The sequence below is a fragment of the Carcharhinus amblyrhynchos genome, chromosome 7 (assembly GCF_965287045.1).
Source record: "Carcharhinus amblyrhynchos chromosome 7, sCarAmb.v2.hapA, whole genome shotgun sequence".
Classification (NCBI taxonomy): Eukaryota; Metazoa; Chordata; class Chondrichthyes; order Carcharhiniformes; family Carcharhinidae; genus Carcharhinus; species Carcharhinus amblyrhynchos.
The window spans coordinates 27,740,733-27,762,987 of record NC_137330.1 but is presented as its reverse complement, the minus strand read 5'-3'; the positions used below and the strand labels follow the sequence as shown (position 1 = coordinate 27,762,987).

Sequence of the window (22,255 nt, the reverse complement as noted above, 5' to 3'; positions counted from 1 at the left end):
TGCAGCCTTGATAACTGACTATTATATGTTGCACTGCAGCTCCTCAATTATGCACATTCCAGTTTGATTTGTCTAGAAATATGGACTTCTGAACTACAATCTGTAAGTGGTCCCTCCCTTCCACTACCAGCAGCTTAAACAAAAGTGCAGACAGTGAATTGTAACCCTGATGACAAGCTGTGGCAACAGAACCCGATGTAAATGTGTAAGCTGTTGCCATGCAGTAATGCTAGCCCTTTGTGACTTGAATTGTCCTTCTACCATATCCACGCCTCCTTTAGAAAGTGCAAATAGTCTTTAGAATCTTTATCCTCTGTCCTCACTCCTTTATGTATGAGGAATGAAGAGATGAACAATCAGTCCAAGGTCTGCAATTGTCAACCTTGATCTTCAGAGCAGCATTATACTTTTAATTTACTTGTGAATCCTTTTCAAATTTGTCACTTATGTTGCTGAATATCATCGTCAGCCATCTTTCGAAGACTGTAATTCATGCCCATTCTCAGTTAGGCAAGCACTGGCAGTCCTCCAGCATTCCATACAAGTGGCCATTTTTCCGTCGTGAACTGTTACTCTGTTGAACAGTGAAGGCCATTGCAACCAATCGGAGTGGCTATCCTGACAGGGAAAGGGACAGGACATTGGAAGAATGGCACTATTTCCTTTCTATAATAGTCCGTTAGTGTGTACACAAAATAGTTTCCCAAAAGCCTTCATTTAACAATAGAATTTGTAGTGTTTGATTTGCAATGATCAACATTACCGGGCAACCATTTACCACAGTGAGCATCACAACAATGTAAAGGCAGTTTTACATTTATCATTGGTTAGTTTGTTGGGATGAGGCAGTTGTGGAGCATGAACACTGACGTAGACCAGTTGGGACAAGTGGTCAAATTCTGTGTTGTAGATATATCTTGTCGTTTGAAATCCACTTTATTTCAAACATTGATAGTTAATACCATGAATCATTATAGTGTCCAGGGATTTAACTGTTCTACTTTTATACAGGTGGCTTGTTCAGGCCTGGTTGTAACAGAATTGGGGATTCAGTATATCTGCAAGTAAAAGTTATTTGATAACAGGATTGAGTAGTTGAGCCAATAACGCTGAAAGAAGGTGGAGCAGGTTGTCAGCGGGTATTTCCTTTCATACGTTGTCACATTCTCATATTTGAAGAAATAGAAGGAGTAGGTCATATTGTCCCTCAAGCTTGCTGAGCCATTTACTGTAGATTGCAGCACATAAGACGACTGCATTTGTTTGGCCTCAAAATCACGTTTTTGCATCTGTTCAGCATTTATATAGTCTGTCCTTTTCAGCCATGACATGCTATACTCAGATTAGTACTCAGTCTCAAGTTTTCACTCCACAAATGCATGTTTAACTTACTGGTACCTTATAACTGGTTGTAAAGAATCAAGCAAGTGTGTTGCAAAGATGTGCAGAAGTTTAAGACACACCCACACAGAGCAGACCCCGTGTGACAAATGACAACTACCCACACCCACATCAGTGGGATGTAGGTCAAACTCTGTTTTGGAGGGATTTTCCCAGGCTTCAAAGGCCAACTTGGACACTGACATCTACAGTCCTAAAATCATAGCTGATCCTCCCTCATCCTCCAAAGGTTAAACTCAATTAACCTTTAAATTTAAGGTTAAATTCAACCTTAATGAATTTAAGGTTGCCCAATCCTTAAATTCATTGGTTCCCTTACTGTTCAAAAGTATATTGATGTTAGCCTTGAACACACTCAACGACTGAGCATCCACTGCGCTCTCGAGAGAGAACTCCAAAAACACTCAAGCCCCTGAAGCAAGATATTTCTCCTATCTCAGTCAGACATAGCTGCCCTGAGATTATGCCTCCTTGTTCTCAATTCTGCAGCCAAGGGAAACATCCTTTCAGCATATGCCTTGTCAATCCCTCTCCAGAATCTTGCTCACAATTCAGGATCTCTCCTCACAAGTTTCCACTCTCTTAGCTCATTGTGCTAACGTTGTGACTTTATGGTCAAAGCTTCATGTTTGGGAAGCACGTACTTTAATTCAGCTGCAGGGAAAATTAGCTAAACTCTGATAAGCTCTGAGAAAAGTGACGTGTTGAAATCCAGCAGAAAAAAAGTTGGCCAGGGTAAAATGGGCTGGCATTTCTTTCTCCCCGCTACCTGGCCAGCAGCCGATTTCTGCCCATCTATACTGAATGCATAGCTGGTGAATGTGAGATTACCTATAGTCTGGAAAACAGAGGCATGTGTTTAAAGACTGCTTTTATTGTTTGCATTAGTTTTTTAAAAATATGGACTTTTAAGTAAACATCTAATCCAGTCAAAAATTGGGTAGGAGGTAACACTTTACTCAAGTTGAATCCTCTTCAAACAGACTTCCAGCCAGAATTACTCAAAGAATCAAAAATCATAAAACTCAGAAAGGGAGCATTTTTCTGCCTTTGTGGGCTCTTTGAAAGAGCTACCCAATTAGTCCCACTCCCTTGCTCTTTCCTCAGAGCCCTACAAATTTCTTCTCTTCAAGTTTATATCCAATTCCCTTTGAAAGTTAATATTGAATCTGCTTCTGCCATCCTACCACTTGTTGGTAATTTGGGGAGGGTTTAGATCATTCTTGACCTCTGTCTGACCTAGGGATGTTGAAGCCAAATACAATAGCTGCAGCATCACCTAACTAAAATGGCCTAACCTAAATCAAATTGGAGGATCTAAACTGGGGCCTTCTTAGTCTAAATCTAACCAGCATAACATCTCCTAATAGCTGGTGGCTACGGAGACAGAGAAGGCTCTGTTGCCTGTTGGGCTGCCAGACAGAAAATGTTAGAGGTTCCCGATGGCATGCCTGGTTCTGATTAATCCACAGATAAGCCATTATCTATGGACGTGCAAGCTAAAAGCAACCTCTCTGATCCTAACCAGAGCTTCTTGAGGCTATAGAATCAACATATTTATCTTGTCGCTTTACAAAGTTGCTATTAGTCTCTTGAATGTAGCAAAGTTCCTTGGTGCTTTGTTTAGCTGGCTCTAGGTTCATTTATGTTTGAATCCATCTTTTGCCTCATAGTTGGTGTGGCTTTGTTTGTGTTTGTCATGTGGACTTTTAAATGATGTTTCTTTGCTAACCGGGAACCTACTTTATGGTTTCTGTTTTCGCTCTACAGTGTGGGGTTTTAATTACATAGGATTACATATTGCATAAAAGCAGGCTATCCAGCCAAACCAGTCAATGCCAGAGTTTATGCTCCACTTGAGCCTTCTCCTATCCTTTCTCATCTAAATTCACCATCATAGCCCACTATTTCCTTCTCCCTCATATGCTTGTCTAGTTTTCTCTTAAATACTATTAGCTTCAACCACACTGGTTGCTTCTGCGGTAGCATTCTCAACACTCTTTGGATAAAGGCGTTTCTTCAGATTCCCTATTGAGTATCTTGTGCGGATGTCCTCTGGTTATGCTCTTCTCAATAGGATGAAACATTTTCTTTGTTCACTTCATTAAAAATTTTCATAATTTTACTTTCTGTTAGATCACCCCATCAGCCTGCTTTTTTCGAAAGAAAGGAGAGCCGGCCTGTCATTCCTTTCCTGATATGTATGCATAAGAATAATAGAGTGGCAAAACTGGAAGCAGTATTCCTTGTGACTTAGTGGTGAATACCATTCATGTTGCTATTGCATAGTAACAGTGTAAAGCAGCTAGCTCAAAGTTTTGAGATACCTTGCCCTTCTCGAGTAATCTGAAGTGGACTGGGCCTTTTCAGGGCTGAAAGTGATGGCCTTGGGTCTGCTCATGAGTTTGCGTGATGTGTAGCATGAAATTACCTGATCAGGGTAGTCATTATCCCGCATGAATTCAAAGCACAGTGCTCAACATTAGATATAATTCCAAGATTGGACAACATTTACTTAAAAATCTTCAGTGTTATAAGAATTACATTGATAACCAATTTACGATTGTCAGATGGGCTTGCAACATTGTGCAGTCATGTGTACTTGAAGCTACATACATTAATATACAGGGCTTTATTCTTCATAGGCAGAAAAAAAAAATGGACCACACACTGAGCCTTATTTCAGCTACGCAAAATAAGTGGCAGTCATTCACTGACTCATCCCTCAGGGCAATGCCTTGATCAATCATTGCCAAGCTGCCTGGTTTAAATTTCAAACAATACTTAGCAGTTAATTGTCTCTCTCCATCAACTGGTGTATCTTCTCAGTGTCTACTTGCCAACCAATCAACATTCCTTTTTCATATAGTATAGACTTGCTGTTTTCTTATATATTGGTATTCTTGCAAAGTGTCTAATGTGATCCTTGCCTGCCCTTTTTAAAATATGCAATGACGATTCTCTAGATTATGGAAAAGTTCCTACAAATTGGGAGGTAACAAATTTCACCACACTATTTAAGGAAATAGCAAACTACTGACCTGTTAGCTTTACATCAGTATCGGAAAAATGCTAGAATTTATTCCAAACAATGTGATAAGTGGACACTTTGATGATAATCTGTTTGGGCATGATCAACCTGGATTTATGAATAGAAACCATGCTCAACGAACATGTCTTTTGATGATGTTACTAGCAGAATAAATAAACAGGAGTTGGTGAATGTGGTGAACTTGGATTTTCAGAAGGCTTTTCATAAAGTCCCTGCAGGAGGTTGGTTAGCAAAATTAAAGCACACGGGATGGGAGATAATATATTGGCATGGATTAAGGATTGGTTAACAGGCAGAAAACAGAGAGTAGGGATAAGCATCATTCTTATGTTGCAAGCTGTGGCTAGCGGGGAACAAAAGGATCAATATTTAGACCCCAGCTGTTGACAATAAATATCAATGATTAGGATGTGGGGACCAAATGTAATATTTCCAACTTAGCAGATGACACAGAGGTGGGGGGGGATGTGTGTTTTGAGGCAGATGTAAAGCGGCTTTAAAATGAAAAGATAATTTGAAAAGATTTAGTGAGATGGAATATAATGTGGAAGACTGTGAAGTAATCCACCTTGATGGGAGGAAGAGATATACAGGTTGTTTATTAAATGGTAAGAGATTAGAAAGTGCAAAAGGACCTGGGTATCCTTGCCGATAAGTCACTGAAAGCTAACATGCAGGTTAGCAATTAGGAAGGCTAATGCTATTTTAGCCTTTAGTGTAAGAGGATTTGAGTACAGGAGTAGCAAAGTCTTGCTTCAGTTGTGTGCAGCCTTGGTTAGCCCACACCTGTGTGCAGCTTTAGGCACTTTACCATAGGAAAGATATTATTGCCATCGAGGGAGTGCATCAAAGGTTCACCAGATTTGTTCCTGGAATGTTGGGTCTGTTCTGTGAGATTGGGGAAACTAGGTATTCTCCAAAGTTTTAAACAATGAGAGGTGATCTCATTGAAACCTGCAATGAAAGGGACAGACAATGTTGATGCAGATGTTTCCTTTGGGTTGAGGAGCCTAGAACCAGGGGTACAATTTCAAAATAAGGGGAAGCCACTTAGAACTGAGATGAAGATTTTTTTAATGCAGAGTTGTGGCATTCTCTACCCCAGAGGACCGTGTAAGCTGAGTGTGTTTTAAGCAAAGATTGACAAATTGGTAAATAACAGTGTCATAAAGGGAAATGGGAATAGTGTGGAAGAAAGAGATTGAAGTGGATGATCAGCTATGATCGTAGTGAATGAAATGCAGGTCTGAGGGTTGAACGGCCTATTCCTGTTCCTATGTTCCAAAACTAGAATTAGAGTGTAAGGGGCCAGATAGAGAGTAAGAGGAAGTGATGGTGGAGGAGTGGGGAGAGGGTTGGAGAGCAGGTGGGGTCTGGTGGTTCGCAATAACAATTCCATGAAAACATTTTGCTCAAGTCTGAGGGCTTGATATTATCAACCTTTCTTTACTGTCAGGAAATAAACTGCACTCCATTTCCTTCTTCACACTGGGAGCAGTTGGTGAGCTAACTTTTACTTCCAGGGCCCCAGTTTCTGACAAGGCTCAATTCTGGGTTAGCCAAATTGGAAACGTAGAGGAAATCTTTGAGGAGGTGACCAATTAAGTGGTGCCTGCAGCAACTTCAAAATGTAGGTGTCCTGTGAAGACTTATAAATGATACAAATAATATTGTGTTCACGGCTACCAGGCCATCATAGCAAAGAGAGAGCCCCTTCAAAGGATGGTTTGCAGCCATAGTAACCTAGTGGACCCTGCAAGCTGCTTTGCAAGATGTTCCTCTGGGCCATCTGAGAAGTTGTCCCCATTCCATCCACGGGTTCCAGCCATGTGGAAAATCCAGAAACTGGAGAGTGGGCAGCTCTATATGACTACGCACCACTCCCCTCCCCCTCTCTCCTTCCACCCAGCACTTTGTCTTTAAACGAGGAAGCTCCCTTTCCCTGGGAGCCTGCAAACAATCCCAACAGGGTTCATTTTTTGAGCTAAAGATGTGTCTGAGGAGGTGTAAATGCCTCAGGAAGGCATTAAATTTCACCTGAAGCGTTTCACCGCTCTGAACTTGTGAAATGTTAGCCTACTCATGAATATATTCAACACCATTATCAGGTTAAAGAAATGGTCAGAGATTAAATCAGCAATGAAACAATGTTGCTTCATAAGACATGCCATCAAAGCTTTAATGGGTCACTTACACTGCATATTTGAATTCTGTTATAATTGCTCTCATTAACTTTTAAGACATTCATCACGCTTAAAGTTCTTCATTTCTCTTACATACCTACATGGGTTGAAAGTCTTAACTTCCTTATTTCCTGTGTCCCATTTCTACAAAGCACAAACCATTTGTGAACATGTCACAATGGAAGAACCCTCTGTAAAAGCTTACATTTGGACAACACATTATTAACAATTATTAACAATTAACACTTTGTTCACACTTGAATTTTCTTCCATTTTATCATTCAGTAATGTTCAACAAAAGGTTTGAAGCAAACTTTCAAAAGGACAAAATTACATTTTTGTTAATAACAATAACATGCCTTATACATTAAGGTGACTTTTGAGCCTTTTAACATCTTGATTAATGTTCATAATTCATGGCCCCAGCCTCTCCCAAAAACCCAGGGCAGGATTTTCCAGTCCTTCCCACCGGTAGGATTTTCTGATCCTGCCGAAGGTGACCCCTGACAGCGGGTTCCCTGGTGACAGGCAGCGAGCCATGCAGAATACCACAGACATTGGCAGAACCAGAAGATCGTGTGAACTGCCTCCACAGAAAATGCACCATGGTGGGGGAGGACTAGAAAATCCCACCCCTAGACTTGAACTTGGATGTTTTAACCAGAGTGATCACCCCGTTTCCTGATGGCAAATCCTGTTGTCAGAACATGTATATTCCACAGAATTTCTTAGCTGGCATCACTAACTTCTTGCTCTCTTTCCAACAGAGCCACTTTGTTCTTTGTTTCATTATTGGGAGAATTGCGAGAGAATGGTTTTATTCATGTACAATGTATTCCTTCCAAAAGGAAAATGCTGTACATGCTAGAAATCTGAAAATGCTGGAGATATTCAGCAGGTCTGGCAGAATCTCTGGAGAAAGAAATGGGGCTAACATTTAGTGACCCTTCGTCAGCACTGAGCAAAGTTTGATTTTAAGCAGCTGAAATAGGGAAAGAACAGAAGGAAAGGTCTCTAATATAGTGGAATGCAGAAAAGATTAAATGATAAAAGGGTTGGTCATCCAAAGCTAAAGGGAATGGTAATCGGACAAGAAACTAAAGATGTGGCTAGAGGAGGTGTAAATGGCAGAATTATGAAGATCTGCTGTCTGATGGCAAAAACAAGTGAAGAGCAAGTCCAAAACATGCAAAGGAAAGGAAACAAAATGGGGGCAGAAATTATGGACTGACATTGTTGAATTCAGTGTTGCGTCCAAAAGCTGCAAAGTGTCTATCAAAAGTTGTTCTCCAATCTTTCATTGAGCTTCATTGGAATGTTGCAGTCAGCCAAGCACCAAGAGATGAGAGCAAGTTGAGGAATTAAAGTGACAGATCACTGGAAACTCAGGATCATGGTTATAGTGGACTGAAGAGTGGTGTCTCTCTAGGCAATCCCCCAGCCCTGTGTTTGATCTCCCCACTGCAGAGCAGACCACATTGTGAGCAGCAAATGCAGTAGGCTAAATTGAAAGAACAAAAATTAATTTGCGTCTTCACAGGATTGGGTGTTGGACAATGAGGAGAGGGGAAAGCAAAGTGCAGGTGTTTCATCTCCTGTGCTGTGTGAAGTGAACAGGTCCTTGCAACTGACTGAGGTGTGGTGAGGGGAACGCTCCCTTCGCTGTGCTGAAAGGGAAGTGAGGGGAAGATATATTTGCTGGTGGAAACATGCTGGAGATAGCAGAAATTCCAGAGGATGCTCTATTGAAAACAGCAGCTGGTGGGCTGGAAGGTGAGGACAAGGGGAATCCTCGCATACCTCTCAGAGGGAGGGGAAAGGGCTGAGAGCAGAAACGTGTGAAATAGGACAGGCATGGTCTAGGAGGCTGTCATCCAGGGTGACAGAATGGGATATTTGAGGAAAAAGGAAAAATATCTGAAGCACTGGTATGGGAGATTACATAATCAGAACAGGTGCAATTCTGAAGCTGGAGCAATGAGATGGAATCCTTACTTGGAATCCTTAATATAGCAGAGTTAGCTGCGGGAGTCAGTGAGCTTATAATGGATATTTATTGATGGCCAATCTCCAGAAATGAAGACAAAGAAGCAGAGGAAGGGAAGAGTCACTTAGATCATGTGAAGGGTGGAAATTGAAAGAAAAGTTGAAGTTTTCTAGTTCAGGGCAAGAGCAGGAACAGCTCTGATACAGTCATTAATGTACCAGAAATAGCTGTTTGGGAGAGGTAGGACTGGAAGAAGGAATTTTCATATATCTCACAAGAATGCTGAAACTTTCACCTGGAGGAAGTGAGATGAATTAAAGGAGAATTTGTTCAATGTGCACACAAATTCAACCATGCAGAGGAGTGGAGTGGTGGATGAGTATTGGTTGAGCCTCTATTCAGGAAAGAAGTGGAGAATCTGAAGGCCATTTTGCAGGAGTTTGGAGATTTAGAGAAATTAGACATCTGTGGTGAAGATATACTGGTCAGGGGCTAAAAATTGGAAATTGTTAAAGATGGGGTACAGTAAGGTTGGATGGCATGGAGGAAAGATCTCTGGCGAAACTGAGGTCAATTACAGTCTGGAAACAATGGCTTGATATTAGGTGGCAGGGTCGCGTGCAGCGAGTGATAGGTGGAAGTGCCAAGGAGTTGGCATTTGGATCTCTGCTGCATACGGTCAGTTTATCAGGCACCGCTCTTGTCAGCAAGTTTGATGATGGTATTAGAGTTAGGAGTGAACCTGAAGAAATGGAGTGCAGCAGGTTCAGAGAGAAACAGGTGAAAGTGAATGAGGGGAATAGAGAAATTGAGGTGGATGTCGCAGAGGCCATTCTCAATGAAAAGGTCAAGAGGCCAGAGAAAGGAATCCAAGTGAAGCTATAATAATGGAGTTGGGGAAAAGGCATGTTGCACAGAGGGGAGGACACATAGGCTGGGATTTTATAGGCTCTTCCCCCCCTCCCGCCCAATCGATGGACAGAGTGAGCTGGTGAAATCACGCAAGAGCCGAGAAATCAGGATCACATCCAATTTCTCAGTTCTCGCGATTTTACAGAAGCTGGATTTCAGGTGAAGTCAGCAATCACCCATTTACATTTATTCAAATTTATTTAAATAAAGATTTGCATCTGTTTAATGAGGCTGGCACTCAATCATTCAGGCTCACTTGCCTTTATGGCCTTACCAAGAGATGTCCTCTACAGTGAGGAAAGCACCTACTCCCCACGAACAGGGAACAGCTGTGTTGGCCTCACTGGTGGAACCAAAGTTCATTGAAGCATGCCATTGGAAAGTGGTGGGGTGCCCCTTGGGCACTACTAGCTTGGCAGTGCCACCCTTGCACCTTCATACTGTCAACCTGACACCTGGGCAATGCCCAGTGACTGCCTATGGGTGTGGGGCCAGTGGTCAGGGCTTGGGGGAGGGTCTATGGGGCAGGGCTTGAAGGAGGCAGGGCTTGATGGGGAAAGAAGGTGTGATTGGATTGGTGGGGGGGGGGGGAAACGCTGCCACTTGCAGATCGGAGGGAGGAGGCACGAATGGTCTGGTCTGCTCAGGAGGGCGGTGGCAGGGTTTAGATGTCCAGGCATTGTGTGGCTTATGATCAGCCATGGACCCTCACGATTGCAGGGAGGTGGGGTTGCTGCTGCCTGGGGCCTGAAGCTCTCTCTGTTTGTCAAACCCTTGCTGTTGCAATTTTGCATGTGTAGTATCAGAGGGTCTGCACATACGCAGTAGATCCCTCTGTAGCTGGCTGATGAATTGAGACCAGCCCACTGCCTGCAGCAGCTAGAAACAGTCTACACCATTTTTTCAGTGACTAAATATGTAAAATTGGGCATGAAAACCCACCCAAAAAACGGATCAGGAATTCTCCCATTTTCACGAGAGCTGTACACTTAAAGTCATTCTCCTTAAATTTTGCCCATGGTCCTTAGGTCTGGAGTCAGGGCAATGGAATAAGAGCTTAATGTTCTGCTACGTTTGAGATTGACTGAGATGGAGACATAAAAGGAGGTTTATCCTATTTTTTAAGCAAAGTTTGACTGTGCTTGTGTGTGCAAATGAGAGAGAAAGAGAAAGCCATGACTAGCCTGTTTGCAGTCGCTTGCTGCTTTTGATGGCTGTTGTGTATGATCACTTAAAAGTTCAGAAAACCTATTCGCTGCATGTCTGAGTTTATGTATGTATTTGTGTGTGTGTATGTGAGAGGGAGAAAAAGAGACAATGGAATTCCTCATTCGTATTTCTTACATTGATTCTATTTTTAAAAAAGTTAACATTTTTACAGCAACCAAAAAAACTCTAATTAACAGCTGTTTTGATGATCATAAAATATAAACATTCCAATAATGACATCTGTGCGATATAGAAAAGGAAGCCCAGATAGATGATGTTTAATCTAATCTTAAATTGACGTTTTTTGAAATTAATTAATTTTGAAATCAAGGAAAAGCTGTAATTGTCACTTGTATTTTGCTGATCATAATTAAATGTTTACAATTTCAAGGAGCTGAAACACTGGGGAGAGAGTGAGAAATTGAAAAAGATATTCAAGGTCAATCATAAAACATTCATTTCAATGTTTACGGAAAATGCTTACAAAGTTATAAAGCATTACCTCACTATAGTTCTCCCAAATCCTATTTGGGAATCTAACCATGCCAATTTTGTACAGTTCATGAATTACTCCCAAAGTGCACTCAAAGCAAAAAAAATGGCACTGGAGCGAGGTGACTTCTTGTGAACTGTCCCCAGTATACCTCTAATTCTTTTGCCCTTGTTCTATGCTTTTAAAACTTGACTCTAACTATAAAGTCAATTACAGATTTTCTTGTTCTCTACTGAACTTGTTCTACATCATATCTACAACTGCAATGATATATTCTGCACCCTCTCCTTTCCTTCTCCCCGATGTAATCTATGAACGGGATGTTTTGTCTGGATAGTGCGCAAGAAACAACAGCTTTCACTGTATCCCAATACATGTGACAATAATAAATCAAATCCAATCAAATCCCATTAAACTCACTCTGTTGCTGGTGTTTATATGTCACGTAAAGGTCATGTATTTATGGTTTTCATTGACTAATGAATAGAATCATGGATTAATTTCCCAAAGTGTTGGATAAATCTCTGAATAGCATTTAATAAAAATAGGATGTAATTTATTCAGTCACTGTAAATCTTGACAATATTGTTATTTGCTGTGCTTGGCATAAACACCTCTAAAGCTATAAGACTCACTGTGGTTAGCACCTCAGTTAGATTTACTAGCTGTATTCATTGCATGCCTGATATACTTCACACATAACTCTTCAGATTTTGAAATGTATAAAAAGGGGAGGGAGATGGGGGGAGGGGTAGAAAGACATTTGTTTCACTTTGGTTCCTTCTGACTTACAGCTGGAAATTTTACATACATTTTCTAATCTGCAAAGATCCCTCACAAGGCAAATATCCCCTAATTTACTTACGAATTTGAATTGAATACAATTTACTGGCCTTTAAGGCACAGGTAATGTTAAACATACATATGAACAAATGAATTAGGAGCAGAAGAAGAGCATTCATCCAGTCTATCCAACTTATCCTCAAAAGACAGCCCATTCATTTTGGCAACTTATCCTTAAAAGACAACCCATTCATTTAATGTGTTTTGCAGTAAAACGCTTCTGAATCACCTCTAACACATTTACATCCTTCTTTAAATAAGGAGCCTGATTCTCTTGCCTTTCAGGCCAGTGGGGTTCTCCCACCCCACTGCAGTGAACAGAAGTTTGGCTGAGGGCCAAATTCTCTGTCCATTCTGGCAGTGGTGGTGGGGTGTGAACAGTCAAAGAATTCTGGCCCAGGACAATAAACTACACATGGTATTCAAGATGCGTGCCAGAATTTTACCGCCTCGCCCATCTGAGGCTAGTAAGATCCTGCCCGAGGCCAACAGAGAATGCTGTTCTGTGATCCTCACCCACCCCGATTCCAGGGTGGGTGGGTGATTCCGGGGTGGGTGTGCTGGTAAAATTCCGGCAATGGTCTCACCAATGTATAACTGAAGCATAGCATCTTTACATTTATGTTCAATTCCACTCATAACAAAGGATAGCGTGCCATTAGTCTTCTTAATTACTTGCTGTATCTGCGTACTAACTTTTTCAGCAAGTTCTTCTGCCCCTTCTGCCTTCTGATTTACTGGTACTACTGGAATGACTCATGTACAAAAACACCTAGTTTCCTCTGCACCTCAGAATTCTGCAGCCATTCTCCATTTAAAAATATCCTCTGCTTTTATTTTCTTCCTGCCGAAGTGAACAACTTGATGTTGTCCCACGTTGTTCACCATCTGCCAAATTTTTGCCCGCTCAACCTGTTTGCATCTGTGTGTAACCCCCTTATGCCCTCTTCACAACATATTTTCCTACCTATTTTATTGTCATCTGAAAACTTAGTTACTATGCCTTTGCTCCCCTCATCTAAGTCTTTGATATAAATTGGAAAAGCTGAGGCCCCAGCAGAGACCCATGCAGGATTTCACTCATCACATCCTGCCAATCAGAAAAATACATGTTCTTGGTTTTCTGCCAGCCAATCTTCAATCCATGCTAATATGTCACCTCCTACATCACAAGTTCCTACTTGCGCAATTACTTTTGATATGGCATCTTATCAAATGCCTTCTGGAAATCCAAGTACAGTACATCTATAGACTCCCCCTAATCCTCAGTGCATGCTAGTCCTTCAGAGAACTTCAATAAATTGGTTAAACATGATTTCTGTTTTACAATACCATGCTTACCTTGAGCTTTTCGAAGTGCTGTAAACTCTTTAATGATGGACTTTAACACCTTTCCCACAACAGACATCAAATTAACCTGCCTATAATTTCCTGTTTTCTGCCTCCCTCCTTTCTTGTATAGTGGGGATATATTTGCTACTTTCCAGTTTGATGGAACCTTTCTAGAATCAAGTGGATTTTGGAAAATTAACAACAATGCACTACTACCTCATTAGCCGCCACTTTTAAGACCCTAAGATGACGTCTGTCAGGGTCCGGCGACTTGTCAGTCTGCAGTTCCATCACTTTGCTCAGTACTGATTCCCTGGTGATTGTAATTTCACCAAATTCCTTGCTCCCCTCCACCTCCTGATTTACAGCAGATACTGGAATATTTTCTGTATCTTCTACAGTGAAGGCAGAAGCAAAATATTTATTCATTTTATCTACAATTAATAGATAATAGAATTATCTACTATAAACTCCCCATTCTCAGAGGATCAACACTCACACGTTATTTATCCTTTTCCTTTCTAAATATCTGTAGATACCCTAGCTACTTATTTTCTACATTTCTAGCCCCCAACCCAAGATCGAAGTCCATTATTTTTCAAGCTTGTCCCATTCCAGGCAAATCCTCCTGTCAGCCTAAAAGTTGAGGCTGGGCTGGAGATGGCCCTTAATTTAGGGCTTCAACTGGGGCAAGGGTTCTATCTGAGGCCTTTCTCATTTGAGCATAAACTTGCTGCGAGGTCAGGGAGGGCGGGAACCTGGAGGGAATCTCATTGCTTCAATTTTCATACTTGCCCCTTTTCTTTAAAAACCCACTGGCGGGGGGAAGGTGAAATTCAGGCCAATGTAATATAATTGGCCGTCATTAGCTATGGGAACGACATCTTTTTTTTTCCCCATTTTCCCATTTTTACTGAAGGTTCTATCTCAACAAGGCCTCACATCTAAATTGCTAATTTAATAATTGTCGCCATCTAAAGTAAAAATTAATGTTTATTTATTAGTCACAAGTTGACTTATATTAACACTGCAATGAAATTACTGTGAAAATCCCCTAGTTGCCACACTCTGACGCCTGTTTGATGCACTGAACGAAAATTTAGCATGGCCACGTCTTTCGGACTGTGGGGAGAAACCAGAGCACTTGGACGAAATCCGCGCAGGCATGGGGAGAATGTGCAGACTCCACCCAGACAGTGATCCAAGCTGGGAATCAAGCCAGGTCTCTGGCGCTATAAGGCAGCAATGCTAACCACTGTGCCACCTTCTCTACTTTTGATCATGTGCTGAAGTATAATCTTTGTATGACTTTGCAACCTCTCGCCCAACACAGTGAGAAATTTGTATTTCCAAATAATGAAAGCAAAGTTAGGATATATATATAACCACATGTTTTTGAGGTGGATAAGATGTTGATTACGTCTTCATGATCTTTGAAATAAAGCCTTAAATATTCCAGTAGAGCGTACTGAATATCTGGACAATTTAATCATAAGACTGTTCCATTTAGCAAAGACAAAGCAAAAGCTGACTCTCCCTCAATTCAGAATCCTATCTGCTGTAATTATTTGTGACACAACAACAACTATTACAAATGTAAATCATGAATGAAATCTTGTTGCTATTGAAGATGGGCTGTTGACATCGTATATGGTTAAAGTAACAGAAACATGTCCTTTATTGCTATCTGGGGAATGCCATAGACACTGAAAAGTGAAATCTGCAATCTAGTAATCAGCATGGTTTATTTACTTCCTTTGTGTAAATACCAACATTTTGATATTTTAGGAAATTTCTGACAAAAGCAATGTGAAATGGCCTGATCATAGGCTTTTGGAGCAGGAAAAGCAGCAGAAAAAAACCTACTGTTTATTTACTGACACTAATGGTATTAAGTTATTTTTGTTTTAGTGCAATGGGATGAAAATATGCAGTCTCAATTTTGCAGTTGTGTTTTGATTTTATCACTATTGTATGGAAACATCGTAAGGCATTAATTGATGATTTCAACACTAACAACCAAGCTCCACAGTATTCATTTTGGTCAGTTAATAATGGTGTGACTGAGATTATACGGTCAAAGTTCTCCGATCTCACCTGCGACTAGAATTCTTCAGTCCTACTGCAGTGATTGGAGATTTGGCTAAGCACCAAATTCTCTGTTCTCACTGACAGCAGTATTGGGCCATGTGAGACTGGAGAAGACAATAACATAGGTAACTTTTGGTGAAAGTATATTGTCTATTATTGGACCTTGACTACAATAGTTACTGCAGTGACTCTATTTGAAATAATGGGGTAAATTTTCCTGTTTCACCCACCACAGGAATCGGAGCGGGTGAGGGGTGGACCATGGAAAGGTCCATTAACCTCAAATGGGATTTTCCAGTTTCAGGACAGGCACAGCCAGAAAATCCCACCCCATGAGTGTTATCATAAACTTGCCAAATGCATTGAGTAAATAGAAGGATGATATCTTATGATCTTCTCTGAGTGTAAGTTATGTGCCATAAGTGAAGGCTGTCACTCACAGCAATAAAGGTCATCATGAAGGCATTGAAACTCTTTACTGAGTCAATGAACAAGCTGTGTCCAACAGTGCAAAGTCATCCAAAGGCTCAAGATGGCCAAGGAATTAAATGTCATGCTGGAATAATTTGAAATATTTTTAACAAGTTGAATAATTTCACAACCATGTACATGAACAATGTACAAATGTCAATCTACATTAGAACGAAATATGTTGGTTTCATTTGCACCTTCTATTAAAAATGCACTGGTTGTACTGTGACCCAATCATTGCAATTTGACTATCCTTGCCTCAGTCTTTGGCTTTGAAAGATGAATCATTATATATTAGAGCTTTGAGCACAAAGTGCATGGGTTGGAGTTGCTGTATTTTATTAAGACTTCAACCTTAAGGTTAAGAGTTAAGTTGTTATTTACTATTGATGGAAACCATTAAAAATCATACTAATCTTAACTAATAGTGTCTTCACATCATAAAACACAAGTGAAAAAAAGGCTCCATTTTAAAATGATGGTTTTGGTATTTTGTTTAAAACTTCCAGATGCACCTAGATTAAGTGATTCAAAATTGGGCAGATGGAAACCTGACATTGGTGTAATCACAGATTCAGAGCAATAAAGTGATTAATTTTGCATGATTATATCTAATGATCAATATGTTTCCTGCAGTGTTGGTGATTTGACCTAAAACAAAGGAACTGTGTCATTGAAATATAGCCAACAGAAAGGGGAGAACAAAATAATAAAAGATTTCTAAATTCAAATAATTTGTGTCTTTCATTGGAATGTAATTTTGAATCTTGGTGCGAAGCCTTCCTCACATAGGTGAGTGCTGGGGAACCTTACATTGGTTCTGATTTTGAGGCCATGAAGGGAGATCGCTGAGATTTTAAATGTACTTTGTGTGACTGCAGGAAGAATGGAAAGACAAATGGCTACTGATGCGGTGGTAGAGTGCCTTCACAAAGGGGATTCGAAGAAATTCCAGAAAAAAGTCAATCACCTAAAGGATCCAGAGGTGCAGCTACCCCGTTCATGTTGACCAGGCTGTTGGTGAAGATGCAATCTGTGATCAGTTGGCAGAATATTGTAAAACTACTTAAGGGTGTTCCAAAGAACAAGTACAAAGAAAATTCATGTGAGTCCAGCAGTGATTGGTTTTGTGATCTATCTGGCAGCCATGTAACAATGATTGACACTCATGACTTTCTTTCTGTCTTTCTACTGCTAAAGGTCCAGAAGAAATGACCAAGCATTTTTATTTCTTTTTAATTAGTTCATTATGGTCAGCAAGGTGAGGAATGTTGGGTGAGGTGGAATACTACTCTATTTTTGACATGATGTGGAGATGCTGGTGTTGGACTGGGGTAAACACAGTAAGAAGTCTCACAACAACGGGTTAAAGTCCAACAAGTTTATTTGGTAGTAAACCCACTAGCTTTCAGGGTTTGCCCTTTTGTCAGGTGAGTGGAGAGATCTGGTCTCAAACAGTTTACAGAATACTGATTATAATGCGAGTCTTTACAGCTAATGAATTGAAGCTAACCCTGAAAGCTAGTGGGTTTACCATCAAATAAATTTGTTGGATTTTAACCTGGTGTTGTGAGACTTCTTACTATTTTTGACAGCCAGTATCAGCATTAAGCAAAACCAAATGTGGAGTAAACCTTCAATGACTCTGTCCCAAATAAGTATTGAATCTCCATCCCACTTAACTCCCTACCAGTTCCTCAGAAGAACACTTCCAGTACAAAATGTGAATATTTTCATTTTCCAAACACACCACTTTTATGTTTTCTCTAATTGACCGTAGCAATGTTGTGCACATTTATTGATCCACCCACTAAGATCTAGGCTGTAACTCCCCCAGACTGCTTCATGATCCTGACAGCTCTCAGTTGGGGGTACCATTGCATGGGCTTGGATTTTAATTCATGTTCTGATTTCTGATATTTCATTGCACCACCATGTCCTCTTGGCAAAAAAAAACATTTTTTAAGAAGGAAAGCAATGTGTTCAAACAACAGAGGTTTGAATTGCTCTAGATGTAAAGAAACTCAGCCAGCTAGTTAATTCTATGATACTTGGGCCCAATTGCTGTTGCATTAGATGCTTTGAAATAAAACTTCGTACTGTTTATTTTAACAGTGCCAAAAATTGTGAAGTATCCAGTGTTGCTGTTTAGTTTTGACAGGTAACTTAATACTTCCAGGAATTTGTATTGTGGGAAAAATCTAGATTATAAGATTATAATAAGTGCTACGATGTTTGCTTGTTGTGTTTTAACCTCTGTTTTGAAGGTGGTGACATGCTATCAGGGTACAGTTCGTGTTTGCAAGGCAGATTTCAATAATTTTACTCATTCTTTATGCGTAAAAGCTGCAGTTATCTGATTATCCAACTGTTGAAGAACAAATACAAATCTGCTTTTTTTTCATATTATTTGCCATCCACTTGTGCATTTGCCAGCTAGTGTTGTTAGATCATGATCAGGCCCTGAAATTCCACTCACCTTTCCACTACATACACCAGGAGCTCTGAGGCGAATTATTGCTCTTCTCACTGTACTGACAGAGATTAGAACACTGAGCACTGACCAAGAGACTCATCCCTGGATCTTTCTGATCATTTGGAGTTCATTAACTGTCCCACAATAGGCAGGACAGGGGGCGGGAGGGGGAGATCAGCAGAGGAGGTGGGATGGTTGCCAAAATGTAAAATTTGAACTCTAAGAACTGTGATTGAATCTACAGAATTGTTGCACCACTGGGTCATGAAGGTCCCTCTATCCTGCTCTTGCATTATGTATTTGGGCACCTGATTCTCGGCTTGGGAGGAAACCCAGCAGCACAATGGAAATTGAGACTGTCAGATCAAGCAAGTGAATATTCTTTTGTAGTGCTGCTAATAAGAAGGATCACTTCTGGCCTCATCAGGAAATGCTCTGCTGATCTGGGCCTCTCCTCACTGGCATTATTAGCCAACTCAGCTGACCAAGCAGCCGTTCTTTCCTCCCTCCGGGTAGCCATGCTGGAACTCTCCCACCAGCCTTCCATCTTTCCTGACTGCAGAGTACCATTCCCCAACAATTATATTCCACTGGTTTTTCCACCTGGCAGTAGGGCCAATCTGTTAATGTCACAACACAAAAATGATAAATGAGGTCTTGCTATTAAATTCAGCAGGAAATCCATGCCCCCACAACTCCTGGCTGCTCTTAACACCTCTCCCACACTACAAATCTGGTCCCGATTCCTCTCCATAAATATCAGAGGTCAGGGCCTTTGTCTCAATACACAAAGAGAGGAAAAAAAGGTTTACATAACCACCTTCCACAATCTTGGCGTTTTACAGCAACCAAAGTTATTTTAGTGTGCAGTTGCTATTTTGATGTAGGTCCTTTAAATAGCAAAATGATAATGACCAGACTGTCTGATTTAGTGATGTTGACTGGTGAATATTAGGCAGGATGCCAAGGAAAGCTTTCCTCAAAATTGTACCATCAGATTTTTATGTCCACCAAGATGGGACCTCAGTTTAACATTTCATTAAAAAAGGTGGCACGTCCTAAAGTACAGCACTTAAGTGTCCACCTAGATGTTGCCTCCATTTGGGATGGCACAGTGGCAAAGTGGTTAGCACTCCTGCCTCACAGAGCCAGGTACCCAGGTTCAATTCTGGCCTTGGGTCATTGTCTATGTGGAGTTCCCACATTCTCACCTTGCCTGCGTACGTTGCTTCCAGGTGCTCCAGTTTCCTCCCACAGTCCAAAGATGTACAGGTTAGGTTGATTGGCCATGCTAAATTAACCCTAGTGTCAGGGGGATTATCAGGGTAAATATGTGGTGTTACGGGAATAGGGCCTGGGTGAGATTGTGGTTGGTGCAGACTTGATGGGCCATAAGGCCTCCTTTTGCACTGTAGGGATTCTGTGATATTCTATGACAACTCTTGAGTTGGGCCTAATCACACAAAGAGACGAGTGCCACCACTGAGCCACAATTGACAAACATATTACATTTAAGACCATGGGATTGGAGGTTTTACACAGTAAAAAACATCGGGGAGACAGAACAGACTGTGGATTGGCATATTCACCTATTAAACCATAAGGGAGATTCACTACTTAGAAGACAACCTCTGTTAAATTTGTGTGCCTTGCTTTGTAGAATGTTTAGTTCAGTAGAAATCACTGATTAACCACAGACCAGGCTAGAGTGAGAACAGTTTAGCATTAACTTTCATGGAAAACACCTTCCACATAACACTGGCAAATGTATTTACTTAACAAGCCATTCAGAGCCTCACTTTGAAGTATTTCTCTTTCACAACAGTTTGGCATTCTGGCATGATTTAAGTGAAAGGATACGTCTTGGCACAGTTTCTAAGTTTTGGTCCGTGGTTGCATGTAGGAATTTGACTTCATTGGAGAACGTTGACTTGCATAATGAGATGCTCCTGCTCCCCACTCAAAACACAATTCAATGATACTTCCTTTTATTGTGATGCTTCTGTTGGAGCTGTTCATTGCTGGTTGAGTTTTCTTATTATTGCCTGGGGCAGTTATTCCTATTGGTCACACTGACCACTATGATAGTTTCCTTCTCCATACAGTGCTGCTGGCTTTCCTGGGTGCTAACATCATTTGTATTTTTTTTAGCAACAATTATCAAATATGTAACTATGAAGGTCAAAATACTCATGGATTATACTGTTTTATCACTGAACGCACAAAGGTTAAAGTACACATGCATATCACATGCCCAACAGTATTACTTATTTTTTATTTCTGAAAGGAAAATAGAATTAGCCAATCTGAACTCCAATCAGCCACATGTGGCTTATGATTTGTGCATTAGTGCTGTTTTTGTATTAGGTTGATTCGATGAAGTTTTGTGCTGATAGTTTGGTGTATCATACCGTTTTACTGTAACATGAAGATACTGAGCAACAGTTTATGATCCATCTGATACAAGGTGTCTGGAATAAATAACCTCTGTTTACAACTAGAATGTATCTTCAAATCTCTGCGATGGCTATATAACCCAAATTTCTTCTGTATATATTCACACGTATATTTTAGTTGCCATTCCTCTTATCTCCCTTTTTTACCTCTCACATCCTCTTATTTTCTTCCCTACTTCCTGTCACACAGTCCTACCATTGAATGGTTATAGCACAAGAGATCATTGAGCCTGTCATGGCTGCAAGGGCAACTTACCTGGTCCACTCTCCTAACCCTGCAGATAATTATCCAATTTTCTTCGAAAATGTTGATTGAATCTGCTCCACCACACTCTCAGGCAGTTAACCCCAGATCCTAATGACTCATTGCATAAAAGAGCCTTTCCGCATGCTTTTTTGCCAATCATCTTAAATCAGTGTTATTTGGATCTAGATCGTTCTACCAATGGGAAGAGTTTCTCCCTATCCACTCTGCCTTCACCCTCAGGACTTTGAACATTTCTATCAAATCTCTTCAAAATTTCTTTTCATAGAATCATAGAATCCTTACAGTGCAGAAGAAGGCCATTCAGCCATCAAGTCTGCACCAACTCTTCTCCAGGCAGAACAGCTCCAGCCTCCCCAGTCTATTCTCATATCTGAAGTTTCTCATCCATGGATCCATTCTCATGATTGAATCTTGAGGTCCAATGTATGAGAGTGGAACAAATTGGATAGATCTTTCATGGAGCTGCCAGAGCCATGTAGACTCTTTTTGTACTTATAGTTCCAGATTTTGATAGTAACACAGAAAATCTATGGCACAGAAGGAGTCCATTTGGCCTAATGTGCATATGCTGGTTAAAAAAGAGCTCTTGAGCCTAATTCTACTTTCCAGCGCTTGGTTCATAGACTTGAAGGTTACTGTACTTGAAATGCATATCCAAATATAGTTAAATCCAATAAGGGTTTTGCCTCAACTACTTGTCAAACCCCCACAAACCCTTCACTGAAAACATTTCCTTTTACCTTCCCTCTGAATCTTCTGTCAATTACTTTGAATCAGTGCCCTTGGTTTTCTAATCTCCCTGTTAACGGAAATAGGTCATTTTCAAACAATCTATCTGGATCCTTCATAATTTGACACCTTAACAAAATTTCCCTTCAGCCTCCTCTATTCCAAAGAATGATATGCAGTAATCTGCCTGTGGCTTAACTCATGTTTTATATGCTTTGTTTAATAAGGCATTGTAGCTTGTTGCTTTCTTTTAACTATTTTATCTGTAACCTTCAGAGATCTGTAGACATGTGTTCCAGGGCACCCATATGCCTCTGACCTACTGATTGCCCTACCATTTATTATATATTCT

General features: G+C 40.6%; 1 protein-coding gene across 4 annotated transcripts in view; it reads left to right on the top strand.

Annotated features, from left to right (window-relative positions):
• dlgap2a (discs, large (Drosophila) homolog-associated protein 2a) overlaps positions 1 to 22,255 on the top strand; it is an 874,451-nt gene that overhangs the window by 243,601 nt on the left and 608,595 nt on the right. For 3 of the 4 annotated variants that reach the window (XM_080192051.1, XM_080192054.1, XM_080192050.1), the window contains one exon: positions 16,856 to 17,079. The exons of the other annotated variant lie outside the window; for it this stretch is intronic. In XM_080192051.1, the coding sequence (XP_080048177.1) occupies positions 16,977 to 17,079 (103 nt within the window). In that variant the 5' untranslated portion in view covers positions 16,856 to 16,976. The remainder of the gene's footprint in view (positions 1 to 16,855; positions 17,080 to 22,255) is intronic. 4 annotated transcript variants of the gene reach the window in all.